We start from the raw sequence: 20020 nt of genomic DNA, 5'->3' as shown, positions 1-20020 counted from the left end.
TGGAGGGGGATTGTCCTATGAGGAGTGATTGAGTAGACTAGCCTATATTCTTTAGAGTTTAGATGAATGAGAAATGATCTCATTGAAACATACAAAATTCTTACAGGGCTTGACAGGGTAAATGCAGGGAGGATGTTTGCTCTGACTGGATAATCTAGAACCAGGGGTCACAGTCTCAGAATAAGGGGATGGCCATTTAGGACTGAGATGAGGAGAAATTTCGTCACTCAGATGGTGGTGAATCTTTGGAATTCTCTACTCCAGAGGGCAGTGTATGCTCAGTCGTTGAGTATATTCAAGACAGAGATCGATACATTTTTGGATATTAAGGGAATCAAGGGAAAAAAGGATAGTGCAGGAAAGTGGAGTTGAGGTAGAAGATCAGCCATGATCTTATTAAATGGCAGAGCAGATTCAAAAGGCTGAATGGCCTACTGCTATTCCTATTTATGTTCTTATGTGATTCTGGGCCATAATGGCGGATGCCCTACCTAGAATGCTCTGCATACCAGAATATGTCCTATTCGTTTTAGGAGAAACTAGCACGCAGCCACAGAATAGGCCCTTTGTCTATCGAAGGTACATGCACTGCAATAGTGCAGCTAGTAATTATCACACACTTCACATTGCATAAGTATGCATGTATGGTGAATTCAGCAAGTTGCTATTCTTCATTCAGCAGTCACTCTATTGACAGAATAAGTAATTAATTGAAACCTTGCATAATCAAAAGAAAAATTTAATGTACTGAATATAGTTATTAGCAATGTTCCCTCTAATTTTAAATTTTGGTGCGCAGTCCCTTTAATGGGCTGCATGGCCCATTTAAAGTTTCGCACGTGAGAAATTTCATATTTGAAAAGCTGGTCCTGCGTTGCGCTGCGCTGCACAACCTTGTGGCTTTGCGGGAACATTGGTTATTAAGGCCAGATTTTGCTATGAAAAATAGCGGTGAGTCTAACAATGTTCACCGTTATTTATGCGCAAATTGGACAGCAACTAAAGGCGACCACACATGCGCAGCTAAATGCAGAAATCTGGAAGTTGCTGTCTGAGTTGTCCTGCTCCTCTAGAAGCTTCCTGAAAATAGCATCTCGCCGTTTGACTTACCATTCAAATACATTGAACAGCATGAAGTTGCTCTACTTACCTCATAGCTAGGTACTAAACATGCCAGAAGTCTCATTCCTTCAGATTTTAATTATTGTTGGAGATTTATTTTTAAATTGAAATACATATTTTTTGTTAAACTTTCTCTTTCTGACTCTTTTTTCTTTCTTTGTTAACCAATCTTTCTTTCCCTCTCTTAATTTCACTTTCTGTATCTGATTTGACTTTAAATTCATTATTGTAACGGACATTTCCTGGTTCAGACTTGGCACGGGTCATTAGCAATTCTTCAATCTGATTGGTTTAAGAGATACAAAGTTACGTGCCTTGTTCACACAGGTCCCAGATGCACTATAGAGCATGCCCGCTTTTTGGATGGTTGGCTGACAGGACCTTGCCGTGCTAAAGCCCATAGAAAGTCTATGAACATGTGCAAGTCTAATGAATGGCGCTATTCAAAGAAAAATATGGCCCAATGTCAGAGGAAAATGTTGGATTTCAATAAAGAGCATTTAGGAAAGGTCAGATTGTTGTTCTTAATGCTGTGACATCTTTTTCTTGAACCCTCTTCTGATGCCACAGTGACTGACTTAGTGAGGGAAATCTCCAAAATCTTTGAATGCGCCGTTCCATAGAAATTTGATGTGAAATTTACCAGGATGTTTTCCACTTTAAGAAATCGGGTTGTTAATTTTGCCACTTTTATTTATTTTTTAATGATAACGAATACAAATGCTAACTTTAGTTTATGTTAGATGTCTTTGTTTTAGATTAGACAATAGGATTTCTTTTGCCTTACCAACAGAAATCTGGCCAATCAGCATTCAGGTGCAATAATTTTGCACTTTAAGTGTTTTGATGGCCACTTAACTATTAAAGTAATGGCCAAGAATGTTAATCTAAATATCAGGAAACAAACTAAACATAGCATTGAAATTGCACAGCCTGATTAACTGACAATACTGTTTCTCTGATTTTGAATGCCAATTTATTATCTCTGGCGCTAGACCTCAAGTTTTACACTCATGTAATCAACATATGAGTTTTGAAATCAGAACAAAGATTGATCTACAATCCAAGTTTTACAAATTGTATGCATAATCTAGTTGTGTAGGTTACATTATAAACTGTGGGGCAATTATGCAATAATATTTGCAAACTATGGTCAGATATCATGTGACTGGATATCACATGATCAAATCTCCAGGAATATGTCAAACAAGAGTTGGCAACTCTAATTACACCATTTGACATGACAAAATGGTCTCAGGTTTGAGTGCTTTCACTCAAATCAATCTGTTTCAAGTGGGCAAATCAGCCATTTTTTGGTTTGGTGGAGTGGTGCACAGATGTATAGCTTGGAAAAATTAATTTTGTCCAACTGCTCCTGTCTGCTACTGAATCACAAGTTGGCATTAATGGAATCCCTCACATACATACAGATATAGGAGGTTTACTAACATTACAATTAAAGAAAAATGTGTGAAAATGGGCACACAACAGCCTTTAATCCTCCTTTATTCAACCATTCTCAATTCAAACATGGCAACCTAAGCGTTCCTTTAAGTATGACATTCAAGTCAAATTGAACGTAATCAGATGAGAGTTTTAGTGGCAAACTTTGTGCTAATTTAAATGATTGCAGGATGCAGCCAGTGCTAAACGCGCTATTGAGTGGCTGCACACCTCAGCAGGAAGCCCAAGTTTGTGCAAGCCTCGCACCACTTAAAGCCAGCCTGTAGGTCTTAAGGTATTGTGGCTGGAGCAGTTACTGAAAGTATCTGTGGAAGAGATTCCGAGCAGGACGACGACTGAAATATGGCACAACAGGGGAGAGAGAGCGTGTTTCAAGGTTCTCTGCACTGGAGGCCTTAGTGGAGGAGGAGGAAAGGAATAGCGAGGTCCTGTATCCACAGGAGGCCCTCCAGACAAGCTCTGCAAAGGCAGTAGGAGCAGATAGCCATGGTGGCCAATGCCAGGAGTCAAGCCCTGAGGTCCTGGATGTAGTGCTGCAAGAAGTTCAATGACCTCACACGAGTGTTCAAGGTCAGTGAATTCATCTTCAAATGCCATATCCCAGCAACTGCACCACTAGCCTCACACACTGCTCAATCCACTACACCCCCATCGCCCATCTACCAACAATCTCTATCAAACAGGACTCGTACCTCACATTCATAGCTTCACTTCATCCTCACACACATAGCACCGCTGTAAGCCTAATACCCACATCTCTCAAAGGTTCTGACGAAGGGTCATCAACCTGAAATGTTAACTCTGTTTCTCTCCACAGATGCTGCCTGACTCGCTGAGATTTCCAGCTTTTTCTGTTTTTATTTTAGATTCCATCATCTGCAGTATTTTGCTTTTGTACCCACATCTCTCAGTTTGCACATACTGACAGCTATTCAACCATGACAGGCACATCACCCAAAAAGATTGCACCACACTCACTGACACACTTCCATCTCTCTTGCAGGGTGGCACATAATTGAGAGCAACAGGAGCTAAGCGGCGGGGACAGGCATGACTGCATGACCATATTCCAATGGAGGAGACAGTGCTCACCATCATTGGTGGCCATCGTTCAAGCCGTGGCCAGCAGCGGGGCCAAAGTCATCGAAGATGACGGTATTCTCATACCTAATCCTCCTTCTCACATCCCACTTCCCCCTCAATGTCTTTTGATTTAAAAGCATGCACCCCTTACTTTCCCCACTCCCTGAGCCGCAACCCTACCCTTGTGCCTTTCCCCTTTCAGATACCCAAGAACTGTAACCTGGCGAGACAGTGGTGGAGGAGTAACAGGTGAAAACGGCAGTGATGATGAAGACACACCATCACTCAATTTCAGGCTCGCAGCCACCAGCTCGGATACTGACACGCCACATAATTTAGAGGCTAGCATAGACGCAGCATCTGCATGTGGAGACACACCGGGCACGAGTGGCATGCAGCCAAGGCACGGGTCACACACAAGTTCTGCTACAGAGGATTCAGATGAGCACTTCGATGAGGCGGCCGATGGGTATGCACAATTAAATGCTTGGTGCAGTGGGAGTCTGCAAGAAAGCCTGTGGTCAATGTCAAGGAGCATGGAGGAAGTCCAGCACCAACTTCGCACAGGGCTTTACGCAGGAGTTTGGAGCCCATCTTTCCAGCATGGAACTGGTGGCCAACTCCATTCGCACACTTGTGGACCCAACCATGATGCAACGACTGATGAACGATGTCCATTACAGCACAAGCAGCAGCCATCCAAAGTCTGAGTGCTGCAGTGGAAGCTCAGACTTTAGTCATGCAAGCTCGCTTACATACAAGCTCAGACTGCTGCCATCATGGCTGTGGTTACCAGTGTTGAAAGAAGTTTGCAGGGTCTTACAACAGTCCAGCAATCTGTGAGGAATGCTGAGGGGCTGCTCCAGGGGAGTTACAGTGGCTCCGTACTGTCCTCTCTCAGGATGACAGCATTCGTCCTCCCACCACTGCCACTCTGTCAGTGCCTTTGCTGTTGCTCATCAATCAGACAGCCCACCTAGACTGCTGCCACCCATGCCAACATGGTGCACTCTGCAGCCAGGCTTCTAGGCCCAGAACTGCTCGAGGTCTACCTGCAAGGCCACCTGCAGTCTCTTTCACTGAAAGTCAGCAATCTTCCACCAGCCATGCTGCAGCACTACGTAGGAGCACTAGCACACAAACAAAAGCACACAACAGGCACTAAGCGTGATTAGTTCACTTTTGTATGCCATATTGCATAATTTCATTTATAAATTTGGTTTGGAATATTTATTTTGTGGTGGCTTTTATTTTTGCATGTGCCCAAGTGGATGCTGTGCTGGTCAGTGATAGATGGAAGGTAAGCTGTGGGACTGTTGGTGAATGGTGAATTGGGATTGTGTTTACCAGTATCACAGTCAGATGAGTCCAATACAGACAGCCTGGGCAGAAAAGGACCGTCTAGGTTGCCTCCTTCCTTCCGCTTCCTCCTCAGCTGGTCCTCATACAGCTGGTGGAAAGAACTGTGCCCTCGTGATGACGAGGTTGTGCAGCATGCAGTAGATCACCATAAATCTTGACACCCGCTCTGTCAAGTACTGCACGGCTCCTCCAGAGCGATCCAGGTAGTGGAAGCATTGCTTCAGCACGTCAATGGTCTGCTTGATAAATTCTGGTGTGGCAGCATGGCTTTCATTATATGCAGGCTGCCCACATGTGCGTGGGTTGCGTACTGGAGTCATGAGCCATGTCATCAGCGGAAAGCCCTTGTCACCCAGTAGTCATCCTTTGGTTTGCCACGGTGGCTCAAATGCAGTTGGTATAGTGGACTGCCACAGAATGAAGGCATCATGACTGCTGCTAGGATACCGGGCATTCACCTGTATGATTCACTACCTATGGTCGCATACCTTCTGGACACTGAGGGAGTGGAATCCCTTCTGGTTCCAGTATATGGCAGAGTTGACATGCGGCGTCTGCAAAGCGACGTGCGTGCAGTCAATGGCACCCTGCATCATGGGGAAGCCTGCAATCCTTGCAAAGCTGCGTGCTCACTCCACTGGCAAGAGAGAATGAAATGTATTCACCTCTCTTTGCATACAGAGCATCAGTGACTTGCAACAGCGGACACCAAATTGGGAAATGTTGCAAATATTTCCTGCTCCAGTCTGGAAGGAGCCCAACACATAAAAGTTAATGGCCACCATCACCTTCACAGTCACTAGCAATGCGGTCCTCGCCCTGCTCTGAGGTTGCAGTTGTGGCTGTAGCAGGTGGCAGATTTCAGTGAGGACGTCCTTAGTGAAGCATAGGAGTCTGACACAATGTTCTTCGTTGAGGTTTAAGTAGGAGTAATGCTCCCTGAACACCCTAGGCAGATATGGCCTCCTGCGGAGAGCCCTTCTTCCCCTCCCCGCTCTCCCAGCAGCTTGTCCTGCTCCGTGTCGCCTCTACTTATTCTCCGTCATGCTGTAGGCCAAGTGGAATGCACCCATGTCTGGCAGCAAATGGTCCGTGCTGAATCCTTGAAATCAGGACAAAGTCCTTCAGCACCTGTTACACCACTCCCTGTAGACTTTAGCAACTTTAAAGAACTCTAGAAACCACCAAACACTTGTACAAACACAGCTAGAGCCAGTAGAAATCAGCCAGCTACTAACCTGTAAGTAGTTGATGATCCCTTTAAATAGCGCTGGGGGGGGGGCGGTTCTTTCCCGCTGCTTAAGAGAGGACGTTATAGCTGCAGCTCCAAAATGGCAGAACTGGCTACAAATCAGCCTTGCACGCTGACTGACAGCACGATCTGCCTACTCTGCATACTTCCTGTGGATGCTCCGAGAGTAAGTTAATGCCCTACCTAAGATGGCATCTGGTGCAGCCTGCACAAGAAGTGTGCGTGTGCCACGGATGCTATTTTGCAACCTAAACACCACATGTAGCGACCAAACAACGCCACGGAGCTGAATCTTGTGGCCACTATCATCAGACCCTTTCTTCTCTACATTTCCCACCACTTATCTCCCTAGTTCCTCTAAAAGGTCTCATCATCAGCTTTCTCTTCAGATCGGAAGGCGAGTGTGCAACCATGTGACAAACCAATAATGCTCCACGTGAGCGCAGGAAGCCAACCCAGTCAGAGAGAACTGATGAAGCTCACTGCGAGTTACACTGGTGGATTACAAAATCAGGTCAGGTAGCCCTTCACAGGACTGGATTCACACCATTCGGATTTTGCAGTTTGTTTTTTCTGTTATAACTTTACTGGCTCTGATCCTATATTTTGAAGACAAACTGAAGATTTATGACACTTTACAATTCGCAATTACTCAAAAAAACATATTTCGCTCACCTGGAGACAGAGGTGCATTCTGTATAGTCTGCTGCTCAGAAGTTGGTAGGTCTTCAACAAGCTCGACAAAATTTAGAGGGAATATTCCAGAGCGGCCTTTTAGTTGTCCTCGAGCCCACTCCTCACTCACATACTCTTTCAGTGCAATAACATCCCCTTCAAAGAAAGTGAGCTCATCAGCCTGGTCTCCCTCAAAGTCGAACCGAGCCACACATCGAGGTCCCCTGTATGACATGCAGTAGGCCAGTAAGTATCTACATCACATTATTGTACGTATTCACATTTTATGCTTACAACCCATTGACTATATATAAATATTAACTTCAGTTTCCAAATAACATTTCAATCAAGAACAAAAAATATTTAATAAAGTATATGTTACATGTTCAAATTACAATCAATGTTAATAATTGCTGTATTTGAAAATCATCTGTCTACAACAGCATAGGTTTCAGCAATACCCACATAACAAATGCAAAAATATCCGGGTAGATTGTTTGTCATCCCAAGTTCAATCCAGCCCTGTCCCGAATGGTTAGGCGCTAGAGGAAAACTGGTGCAGTGAGAAATGCAGTGTGCTGACTGCATACAGTTTTCTGTGGTCAGCTCAGTTGCATAATTATGCACAACTTGCAGTGTAGCTTTGGCTCTGTGCAGGGAGCTAGTACAATTGGGAAATGGGTGTATTATATGCCCTTTGGGAACATTTGCTAAGGCTGAATGGAGACATGGAAAAGTAGTGATGTCCAAAAATAACGAGAAAGGAGACCTATTGTGGAGACACGAAATGGAGCTTGTGGGAAGTGATAATGCAGCCCAGCATCCGTCTCTCTGTTCTACAGCTGGCAAAGTAGACATTGTGGTACATGAGGTGGACGAGAGGAGGGTTGGACCTGTTTGGCACCACAGGGTATCCTCCCTATAGGTTTTCAGATCAGCATGCCCGGAATGAACCAGAGCCTTAAATGGTAAAGGCTAAAGTAGCCTTTAAAGCCAATAGCACTACTGCACCCCTGGTGGAGTTTGGCTACAAGTCAGGTTAAAGCATGCAGGACAACTCTGCCTCTCTGGTCTCTGCTTGTGTTTGTAACTGGAAGGGCAATAGTGAGTATGCACAGTGCTCCTGTGGTGCAGCGCCACCTGTCTGCCATCCCTCGTTTCTCTTGTTCTTCAAGGAAACTTGAGCTCATCCAAAACTCTGATGCCCATATCCTAACTCGTATTAAGTCCTGTTAAGCCATCATGCTCGCTGACTTACACGGGCTCCCAGTCTGGCAAAATCTTGATTTAAAAATTCTCATTCCTTGTTTTCAGATCCCTCCATGGGCTCGCTCCTTCCTATCTCTGTAACCTCCTCCAGCCCCACAACCCTCAGATATCTCTGTGCTCCTTCAATTCTGACTTTTAGCGCATCCCTGATTTTCATCGCCACCATTGGTGACCATGCCTTCAGCTACCTAGGCCCAAGCTCTGGAATTACCTCGCTAAACCTCCCTGCCTGCCTCTCCTCCTTTAAGACATTTCTTAAAACCTACCTCTTTGACCAAGGTTTTGGGCATTTGACTTAATATCTCCATATGTGGCTCAGTGTCAAATTTTGTTTGATAACGCTTGTATGAAATGCATTATAATATTTTACGATATTAAAGGCACTATATAAATGCAAGTTGTTGCTATTGTTGAAACAAATACAATGGGCTTCCCACAGGAAAACCTTTTGCCCAAATTTCTAAGACATAAGCAAAATGTTGCAGTGACAGAACCCATGGCACAAAGCCTTCTCACTAACTAAACAAAAAATGTAAAACAAAACCTGCACAAAGCTCCCTTCACAAACAATGTTTTATCTTCCTCTGTCTCTTTAAGTCATCACTTCCACATCCACCACTGCCCATCAGTCCTGGATGCAGCTTTACATGGGCATATTGATGGCCAAATCATATCTTGAGTAAATGGTCAAATTACGTTCCTTCTGCCATATTATAATGTTGTAAGGAAGCTACCAGAAATACGCATCACAGGCAAGAATTGAGCAACTGATCCCTGACACACCAGTTGCACTCAGGGCTACCACGTCCTTTTCTTTCATAGACACAGCTCAACATTGATGCCAAGAGGAAATGTGATTTTACTTCCTTCTCTGAAAGTGGTGCCTAATGCTGGGGTAAAGTCTCACCATTGCTGCCTCCCTTCTATACCTCATTAAAATGGCTATTTTAAGTGAGTCTAGAAAGCTATTTAACTGTAGATGCACCACATTTGAGTCCACACAAATGTACTTATCAGAAAAGATCACTGGATAATATTTGGAAATGGGCAGCCTGATTATTTCTCCCCTCCATAGTCCAGGGATGATGAAACCAATTGCAATGCCAAGTACTGCCATCCCGTCCAGCATTAGCCAATTCAGCACAAATTAAGGATAGAACCTGGACCTTCCTGGTGTGTACCACTCAGTACAGCATTGCATAATGGATTGACCCACTGAATGGGACTGTAAGTAAAGATGGTGATTTATTTAAATCAAGTTGGGCTCAATCTGACCGTGGAAATGTGAGACTTGCCACAAACTTACATGGATTTCAACGCAACAGAGATCCATCGAGTGGTACATTTCTGGTTGCAAATTACATGTGAATGCTCCGATGGACTACTCAACAGAAATACTGGTCAGAATCCATTAAACCCAGATCAGTATTTTTTTCATTCAATCTAGTCTGAGCACTGCTAGAACTGACCCAAACGTTGGACCCACACTACAGGATGGAGTCTCACTACTTGTATAAATGCAGCATTACTTGCGGAAACTTAGGATGCACAAATAATACTAATGTACTCTTCACAGCTGGTTTAATATTTAATTAAGTGATCCAACAAATAGTCCCATTAAACACAAATAATATAGCAGATTGATATGAATCTAATTATATTACACTTGGCTGACTGGAAAATAAAAATAAATAGAACATTTTCATTTAGTAAAATTTATTGCATTAATCAATTCAAGGAGGAAAGATCATACAAGTTCAGATGAGGGACTGAATAGCGAATCAATACGTCAGGGTTGCTAGAATATTTAGACTTACCTGGCAAGTGAAGCCGACTTAAATGTAACTTTCTTCATACTGCTCTCCTGTGAATCACCGATAGGGAGATCAACCTAGCAGAAATAAATCAGTCAGGTTACTACACTGTAATTATCAGTACGTTAAGAATAACTCAAGAATAGCATGTTAACAATGGGAATTGTGCAACATTTAATAGCTACTCTATTTTAGATTATTCATTCCAATGATTTCCCCATATGGGGAGTTCCCAATCTCACCCAGGCAATTTGGGAGCTACTGAATGGAATACTTTCCTAAAGAGAGGAAAAGAATATTGACGGCAAGTAGAAACCAGTCTTCATTGCTATTATAAACCTCGATCTATTTCCAGGCCACAGAAATAGTACAGGATGGATATTTTAAAAGAATAATTTAGAACTTTTTGTACTGAATCACAAAGAGGTCTTTGTTGTTCATGGTCTATGCTGTTAGCTATCGCCAGTGAAGCAGCAGTTGGGCATTATAATTGGCCTGTGTCCTTGGGCTAGGAAGGAGAGAGGGGAAAATGGGCATCTAGTGATCCCCATTGGAAGAGAGTGCGTGTATGTGTGCGCGTGTGGGAGAGGAATATAGAACTGAGCTTGGCTATGATTATAGGGTTCAGACATGGAAAATTACAACTTCTTCCTTGGGCATAAGAGAGGCGGAAAAACCAGCAAGATTCCCCACCGGAGTGTTATCTGGTAGAAGAGAGATAAAGAAAAAAAAGTGATCAAGAAAAACAGAAAGATAATGATAAAGAAATAAAGTTAAAAAAGAGAGAAAAATAGAATGAGAGACAAGAGAGAGAGAGAGAGAGAGAGAGAGAAGAGAAAGAGATAGAAAAAAAAAGGTATGGGCTTGGCTGTTAGATCCCCATGATTGAGTAGCCTACGGAAACATATTGTCTGGGCTCATGCATGGAAATATCACTTGGGAAGATGCTAGGAGATGTTGAGAGCAACTGCTGCTCATGGAATTGTGCTTTATTATTCACCTTCAGGCAAGGAGGAGAAAAGATAGAAAACCAGAGGGATAATTGCAACAACAAAGGAACGGATCAAAATCCAAGGAAGAGAAATCAACGAAGTAGATTTACGAAAGAAACAAAAGTTTGCCCAAACTTTTGGTACTAAATCAAGGTTAGTTTTTAAATTGAGGAAAATGCCAACCAACAACTTACAATAACTTTGACAAAGTTAGCAGGAAAAATCCCAGTATGTCCCTTGCATTTTCCACTAAACCAATCTTTGTCCAACTTCTCCAGCAAGTACACAGTATCTCCTGACTTCAGATTCAGTTCATCATTTTGATCTGAAAAAAAAAAGTTAACTGCTCTGATCATTGCTTCCTTAAGGAGCCACGCATACCACCTCTAGTTTACTTTAAACCAAGTCATACTAGCAATAGGAACTGACAGTCTGACATCCATTACGCACATCATTTTTGTTTAAACATCTGTATAGGTATATTTAATTCAAGTTACATACTAAGCTGAATCCCCATTAATCGACAACTAGCTTAAACAGAAAGTAAAGTTTGGATCAGAACTTAATTGTGAGTGAACAAGAATGCTACATTTCTCCACTAAACAAAGGTAAGGGGAGGCACAAAGAAAAGAGAAAAAAACATTGGTCCAGATGGTAAATTCCTAACAGGAGGGTGAGAGTGTATGTAGCTACTGGCTCCTAGAGCAGCAGCATTTTATAAATGGGTGATTCCCTGAACCAGTACTGCTCCTGGAGTAAAGCAGAGGCCAAGGACTCTCCTCCACTGGAGCAAGAAATAAGCAACAGACATCTAGAAGAAGGTACTCTTGTGTCCCCTGTAGAAGTTGCTTAAGATTGGCATTGGTACAGGTCTGACAGTACTTGGTTCACATCATTGCTAGCCCATGGAAACCATAATGACTGCAGAGGCGGTGGGCAAATCCAGAGCTCACTCGGAAAACAAGGGAAATGGAGGTCAGCTGTACTTGCGGGCTCTTACCAGCTATTACTAAAAAGAAAAGAAAGAAAGACTTGCATTTATATAGTGTCTTTCACGACCACTGGACATCTCAAAGCACTTTACAGCCAATGCAGTAGTTTTGGAGTGCAGTCACTGTTATAATGTGGGAAACGCAGCAGCCAATTTGTGCACAGCAATGTGATAATGACCAAATAATCTGTTTTTTGTTATGTTGATTGAGGGATAAATATTGGCCAGGACACTGGGGATAACTCCCCTGCTCTTTTTCGAAATAGTGCCATGGGATCTTTACGTCCACTTGAGAGGGCAGACGGGGCCTCGGTTCTAACGCCTCCTCCGAAAGACGGCACCTCTGACAGTGCAGTGCTTCCTCAGCACTGCACTGGAGTGTCAGCCTAAATTTATGTGCTCAAGTTCCTGGAGGGGTTTTGAACCCACAACCTTCTGACTCAGAGGCAAGTGTGCTACCCAGAGCCACAGCTGACACTGAAAGATAAAAAGTGAACTCCAGGAAAACCTAAATAGCAAGTTAGCAAATCTCATCTGCAATCCACTTTTATTCTGACTATAAAATACACATAAAACTCCAATAATGTTTTAACCTGAAAATTGATGTGCTCCCCGACTCACAAGCAATTGTCTGCTCCTTGCCAGAAGGAGTCATGTTGTGAGTAATTAGCCTGTGATTTCATTAGTGAGGTTCCCACTCAGCTGGGTCACACAAGGGTCTTTTCCTGTGCCACACATACTGTGCTATTAAACCAATCTCTGGAATTTATTCCCATCCCACACGTAATCACTTCAACTTGATAAGGATTCAGGAACATTTGTCAACATTAAAATAAACAAAAGCCCGCACAATATATTTAACAGTTTTTAATGCCAGGGCCAACATAATGAAAGGAGTAATATTGAACAGAGAGTGACAGTTGGAGGAAACATTTTGATGAAGGCATTGAATTTTCCCTTTCCCGGCACTGCAGAGTTCCTTACCCGCTGTGAAGTCATGCAGCACTATAGCATGGGAAGCACTGTTGTCTTCAAGCTGGTGTTTAGAAGTGAAGGGTTTCTAAAAAAAAAAACAGAACACGGACAAAGAAAATACAAATTTGTGTTCTTTTCACTTTTTCCAACAAGATGATAAAGCAAGTATCACTTTAAAACACATAAAGCAAAAAAATGATACAAAAATGATATAATGGGCTAGAATTTTGGCGACTTTGCAACCGGGTTTTTGCCACGATTTGACCCTCTGCGGCAAAAACCCATTCGGCAGGATCTTCGGTGACCTTTTTGCGGCGGTGCTTGCAGCTACCGCCGGGGAGAGGAGCACCGACGTGCAACACTGGAATTAGCGTTTGCGATCGATTTTTGGCTCTCTCGGGACCCGTACTCTGCGCCCAGAATATTGACAGGGTAAAACCTGTGGTGTAGGCCTGCCGGCAGTGGTAAGTATGAAGAACTGCAAAAAAGGTTAAGTTAAAGTTTTTATTTTTTAATTCTTTTTCACTGATTTAGTAGGTAAGGGTTTTGTGAATGTTTTTTGTCGACAATTTTTTTGTCGACAATTTTTTTGTTGACAGACAATTCTTTTGTTGTTTTTCCCCCCTCCCAAGGCAGCGCTATCGGCCCCAGTCTAAAGTTGCTGAAATTCACGGTTTGTGCCACGAATCCTCGTGCAATGCCGATTTTTACCGCTGCGCAAATTAAAGGCCGAAAAGCGGGCCTAAAAATGGTCATGAAGCGAAAATGGTAATTTTACCGTAAAAATACTGTTGAAAACCGAAATTCTAGCCCAAGAACTCAGCTGCACATGATCTAAAGTCAATGCTAAGTATAGTTAGTGCCTGCAAGACATATTCATTATAACTGTGCATCAACAATATTTCCACTTTGAGTACTTATTACAATTTTAATAATGTAACCTGATAATCCAGCCAGCTATTCGAAGAGCAATCCAGTTAGTCCCACTCTTGTCCATATCCCTGCAATCTTTTCTTGAAGTATTTATCCAATTCCCATTTGAAAGCTACTACTGAATCTATTTCCACCGTCCTATCAGGCAGTGCATTCCCAATCCTAACCATTCGTTGGGTAAAAATGTTTTTCCTCCCCTTAAATCGGTTTCCTCTGGTTCTCGACCCTTCAGCCATTGGAAACAGTTTATCTTTATTTACTCTATCTAAACCCTTCATGATTTTGAACACCTTTATCAAATCTCCTCAGCCTTCTGTGCTCGAACGAGAACAACCCCAGCTTCTCCAGTCTATCCACATAACTGCAATTCCTAATCCCTGGAACCATTCTAGTAAATCTCTTCTGTACCCTCTCCAAAACCTTCACATCCTTCCTAAAGTGTGGTGCCTAGAATTGGACACAATACTCCAGCTGAGGCCGAACTAGTGTTTTATGTAAGGTTTGGCATAACTTCCTGGCTTTTGTATTCTGCCTCTATTTATAAAGGCCAGGATCCCATGCTTTATTAACTGCTTTGAAAGTGGCAGGACAGGTTAACAAAGATTTGTGCACAAACACCCATTTGTACCATTTAGCTTATATGTCTTTCCTCATTCTTCCTATCAAAATGTATCACTTCACACTTTTCTACATTGAATTTCATCTGCCATGTCTATACCACCCCATTTCACCTGTCTGTCTATGTCATCTCAAAGTCTACTACTATCTTCCTCACTGTTTCCTACACTTCCAAGTTTTGTCTCATCTCCAAATGTTGAAATTTTGCCCTGTATCCCCAAGACCAAGTCATTAATGTATATCAGAAACAGCAGTGGTCCTAGTACTGAACCCTGGGGAACACCACTCTCTCCAGTCTGAAAAACAACCATTCACCAAACTCTCTGTTTTCTATCCCTTAGCCAACTTTGTATCTATGATGCTACTGCCCTTTTTGTCCCATGGGCTTTAATTTTGCTAACAAACTTATTATGTAGTACTTTATAAAACATTTTTTGAAAGTCCATTTACACATCACTCCACTGCCTTATCCACTCTCTCGGTTACCTCATCAAAACACTCATTACGTTAGTCAAACATGAGAGTCTGCACCGACCTTGCCAGTCCCTTTCACCGCCTCCTCATCCAGTGGAGTGATTATCTTCAAATGAGATGAAGGAACTTTGCCAGTATCAAGCCCCTTTTGGCATTGGAAAGTCTGGTCAATTTGTTGCTTCAGAACCAGGACTTCACCTCGCTATTGAGGTAGAGAGAAAAATACATAAAAATGCAATTTTTATATGAATTTATATTTTATTGAGCTACTTTCCCCCATTTTAGGATCTCCCACTATTCCAGTCCACAACCCATTCTTCCACTGGATGTACAAGTCAAAAATATATCAATGCAACCCATCCTTTACAATAATGCCTTATTGATTCCAGAAAAAGCAAAGGCAGAAAAAAAGATCATTTGGAAGTAGTCCTTTGCTGGCCTAGGTTTTAACAAATACTTCCTCAAAAGGTTGTGAAAAACACAACTATCCCTCTGATGAACAACAACAACTTTTAATTATATAGCGGCTTTATCGTAGTAAAATGTCCCAAGGTGCTTCACAGCAGTGTTACAAGACAAAACAGATAAATTTGACATCATGCCATATAAGAAGAAATTACGCCAGATGACCAAAAGCTTGGTTAAAGAGCTAGGTTTTAAAGAGTGTCTTAAAGGAGGAAAGAGAGGTAGAGAGGTTTAGGGAGGGAGTTCCAGAACTTGGGGCACAGGCAGCTGAAGGCACGGCCACGTATGGTTAAGCAGTTTAATCAGGGATGCTAAAGAGGGCAGAATTTGAGGAGCGCAGATATCTCGTGGGGTTGTGAGGCTGAAAGAGATTACAGAGATAGGGAGGGGCGAGGCCGTGGAGGGATTTGTAAACAAGGATGAGAATTTTGAAATCGAGGCATTGCTTAACCGGGAGCCAATGTAGGTCAGCGAGCGCAGGGGTGATGGGTGAACAGGACTTGGTGCGAGTTAGGAGATATTAGAACAGGTGACATGCTTTTGTAATCGTGACTCCGATAGAGTGGAGAAGTTGGGATTGTTCTCCTTGGAGCAGAGAAGGTGGAGGGGAGATTTGATAGAGGTGTTCAAAATCATGAGGCGTTTAGACAGAGTAGACAGAGAGAAACGATTCCCATTAGCGAGAACCAGAGGACACAGACAAAGTGACTGGCAGAAGAACGAAAGGCAACATGAGGAATAACTTTTTTACTTATCGGCAACAAAGATTCCATTGCTTTGCTGCTTGAAGCAAGTATATTCTGTAGGAGTGTACTAACTAAAGACATTTCAAATGAAGGAATCATTAGAATCCTTAGCATTTCTGAGTACAAGAATTGTTTTGGCAACATTAAAATTGGATGGTGTCTCAAGGTGCAGTTACATGCGCTCTCGCAGTTGACTCAGAGTAAGAGTGTCCTTGCTGCCAATGCCCCCCTGTACAATACAGAATGTGTAAATGGAGGTTTGGTGTCCATTCTTACCTGGAATGACAGTTCTCCTGGGATCCTGGAGCTGACGTCACATTCAGCAATCCCATGAGGCACAGGCAACTGGAAATACATTTTTTTTTTAGAAAAAGCATAAAACTGAGAATTTCCAAAAGAAAGAATGAACATGCATTTATATAGTACAAAATCTATTTTCAATAAAAGCCTTGTGGCAGCCTGGTAGCACAGTGCAGATTCCCTGTATGACAAGTTTCTCATCTTAGTTCAGCGGATTGACTGTGAGGTACTTCCCTGTGTGAGGAAGTCAAATAAATGAATAAATATCAGAGGACAAATCACCCAAACAACACTTGCACAATAATTAGTGGCTGGTTTCAGGCCACCAGCTGTGAAGGCAACCAATTACGAATTTATTTCAGCATTATATTAATCTCAGTCGGGATGGAAGGAATTCGGAACTTCATTTGTTTGTCACTTAAAAAAAAAAGAGTACAAGAAGTGGCACATAGAGCAATGACTGATCTCTATCACTTGCAGAGAGACTCAGGCATAACCTGCTGCTCTTTAAGCCAAAGAATGGCACAGAGAAAAAAACTTACAAAAATGGGGATGAATGAGAAAATCAATTTAAAAAACACTATTAATTTCAACAACACAGGACAAGTAATGTTGGGCCTTTGAAGAAATGGTACTTCGAATTTACCATTTTTAATTTAAAAATAGTGCGAAGTAGGCACTGCAAAGTCTATTTTTAAAGAAAATAAACCACCACCTACAAGTTAAATAAATATAATTTATATGAAGCTTTATTTAGTCCCAACTGTGATTGTTATTTGCTTTAAATTGGCACTCAGTGTTTCAGTTTCTATTCATGGTCTGTGCTGAGTGGGTTGCTCTCAGCTGGATATTATAGGGGTACTACAGTGGGCCTCAGCTTAGTGAGGAGGGAAAAAAGTCAAGATTCATGTTCCTGATCACTATCCAGTGGATATACGTGGAGATTGGGCAGGATTAGGCTGGGCTGCAATAATCGCCTTGGTCAAACTTTTGAGGCTGGTATATAAGGATCAATGGTCACTTGGACAGAGAGCTGTATCTATAACATGGAACTTTACCCGAGCTTTCATGAGAGGAAATGACAAAAAGGGAGAACATTTGGAAAAAGTAAGCACTTCACGACTGTGCTTCCAGGCTGCTGATATTCACAAAACCAACGATGTCTCTGCTTGTTGATTACCATGTACTTATTGTAGAGCGGGTGCCCAGGAGCTGGTCGAGGTGGAAGGTCAGGTCGCTTTTTCTGAAACACTTGACTTTTTGGGCGGATCTTTCCTGGGGCACGTGGGCTGTGTTTTCCCGCAGTACTGTTTATTGTCAGTTCAGATGAAGAACGGTGGATCTGGTTAGGTGCAGCAGAAATCTTTGGTGGAGGGGGCCGAGCTGGACTAGCTTTAACCGGGGCAGGACGTGCAGGAAGGACTTTGCCTATAGCTGTCCTGGAATACAAATAAGCTGCAGTCAAATGGTGTGAAGGGAATGCATACAGGTTTGTTACACAAACTTGAACCCAATGGTAACTTTTGTTAACCTAATGTTTTACATTTCACTGAGATGTTGCTCAAAGACCTCTCTTAAATCAGCTCACACATTTTCCATTTAAAACACCAACATAATGTGCTGCAAACAGTTTTGAAGACACTGACCATTAATCATAGCTGGAAAAAATAGCAGAGTATTTTATTTCTAACACTGTACTACTGAGAACATGGGGGAATTTTAAAATCAAAAAACGGAAGCGCTGGGGTCGGGTGGGAGCATAGTGTTAAAAAAACGGTATCCCAACCCCAACCTCCCAGTTCCGGTTTTAATGGAGGAAGGATGGGTGGCAGGCAGCCAACCTGCTCTCAGGATGCTGGTTGTCCATTTATACATACCAGCATTTCAAATTTAACTATGGCTGGTTGGGTTTCTCAGGCTTCAGAGAACTCGCAGCTAAAGCTAAAGTTAAAACAGGGAAATGTGGAAATGGCTGAGACCTTAAACAATTATTTTGCTTCCGTCTTCACAGTGGAAGACACAAAAACCATGCCAAAAATTGCTAGTCATAGGAATGTGGGAAGGGAGGACCTTGAGATGATCACTATCACTAGGGAGGTAGTGCTGGACAGACTAATGGGACTGAAGGTAGACAAGTCCCCTGGTCCTGATGAAATGCATCCCAGGGTATTAAAAGAGATGGCGGAAGTTATAGCAGATGCATTTGTTATAATCTACCAAAATTCTCTGGACTCTGGGGAGGTACCAGCGGATTGGAGAGCAGCTAATGTAACGTCTCTGTTTAAAAAAGGGGGCAGGCAAAAGGCAGGTAACTATAGACCGGTTAGTTTAACATTTGTAGTGGGGAAAATGCTTGAAACTATTAAGGAAGAAATAGCGGGACATCTAGATAGGAATAGTGCAATCAAGCAGACGCAACATGGATTCATGAAAGGGAAATCATGTTTAACTAACTTACTGGAATTCTTTGAGGATATAACGAGCATGGTGGATAGAGGTGTACCAATGGATGTGGTGTATTTAGATTTCCAAAAGGCATTCGATAAGGTGCCACACAAAAGGTTACTGCAGAAGATAAAGGTACGCGGAGTCAGAGGAAATGTATTAGCATGGATAGAGAATTGGCTGGCGAACAGAAAGCAGAGAGTCGGGATAAATGGGTCCTTTTCCAGTTGGAAATCAGTGGTTAGTGGTGTGCCACAGGGATCAGTACTGGGACCACAACTGTTTACAATATACATAGATGACCTAGAAGAGGGGACAGAGTGTAGTGCAACAAAATTTGCAGATGACACTAAGATTAGTGGGAAAGCGGGTTGTGTAGAGGACACAGAGAGGCTGCAAGGAGATTTGGATAGGTTAAGCGAATGGGCTAAGGTTTGGCAGATGGAATACAATGTCGGAAAGTGTGAGGTCATCCACCTTGGGGAAATAAAAACAGTAAAAGGGAATATTATTTGAATGGAGAGAAATTACAACATGCTGTGGTGCAGAGGGACCTGGGGGTCCTTGTGCATGAATCCCAAAAGGTTAGTTTGCAGGTGCAGCAGGTAATCAGGAAGGCAAATGGAATGTTGGCCTTCATTGCGAAAGGGATGGAGTACAAAAGCAGGGAGGTGTTGCTGCAACTGTACAGGGTATTGGTAAGGCCGCACCTGGAGTACTGCGTGCAGTTTTGGTCACCTTACTTAAGGAAGGATATACTAGCTTTGGAGGGGGTACAGGGACGATTCACTAGGCTGATTCGAGAAATGAGAGGGTTACCTTATGATGATAGATTGAGTAGACTGGGTCTTTACTCCTTGGAGTTCAGAAGGATGAGGGGTGATCTTATAGAAACATTTAAAATCATGAAAGGGATAGACAAGATAGAGGCAGAGAGGTTGTTTCCATTGGTGGGGGAGACTAGAACTAGGGGGCACAGCCTCAAAATACGGAGGAGCCAATTTAAAACCGAGTTGAGAAATAATTTCTTCTCCCAGAGG

At 42.7% G+C, this 20020-nt stretch overlaps 1 protein-coding gene across 8 annotated transcripts in view; it reads right to left on the bottom strand.

Moving 5' to 3' along the window:
- The window catches only part of sh3d19 (SH3 domain containing 19), a 213543-nt gene that overhangs the window by 13947 nt on the left and 179576 nt on the right, over positions 1–20020 (bottom strand). For all 8 annotated transcript variants that reach the window (XM_070871449.1, XM_070871453.1, XM_070871455.1 and 5 more), the window contains 7 exons: positions 17716–17974; positions 16512–16580; positions 15086–15226; positions 13009–13084; positions 11228–11358; positions 10045–10118; positions 6959–7182 (listed from right to left, as the gene is read on the bottom strand). In XM_070871449.1, the coding sequence (XP_070727550.1) occupies positions 6959–7182; positions 10045–10118; positions 11228–11358; positions 13009–13084; positions 15086–15226; positions 16512–16580; positions 17716–17974 (974 nt within the window). The remainder of the gene's footprint in view (positions 1–6958; positions 7183–10044; positions 10119–11227; positions 11359–13008; positions 13085–15085; positions 15227–16511; positions 16581–17715; positions 17975–20020) is intronic.

This window comes from Pristiophorus japonicus, chromosome 2, assembly GCF_044704955.1.
Source record: "Pristiophorus japonicus isolate sPriJap1 chromosome 2, sPriJap1.hap1, whole genome shotgun sequence".
NCBI classification, from domain to species: domain Eukaryota; kingdom Metazoa; phylum Chordata; class Chondrichthyes; family Pristiophoridae; genus Pristiophorus; species Pristiophorus japonicus.
This window is presented reverse-complemented; position numbering and strand designations above follow the sequence as displayed.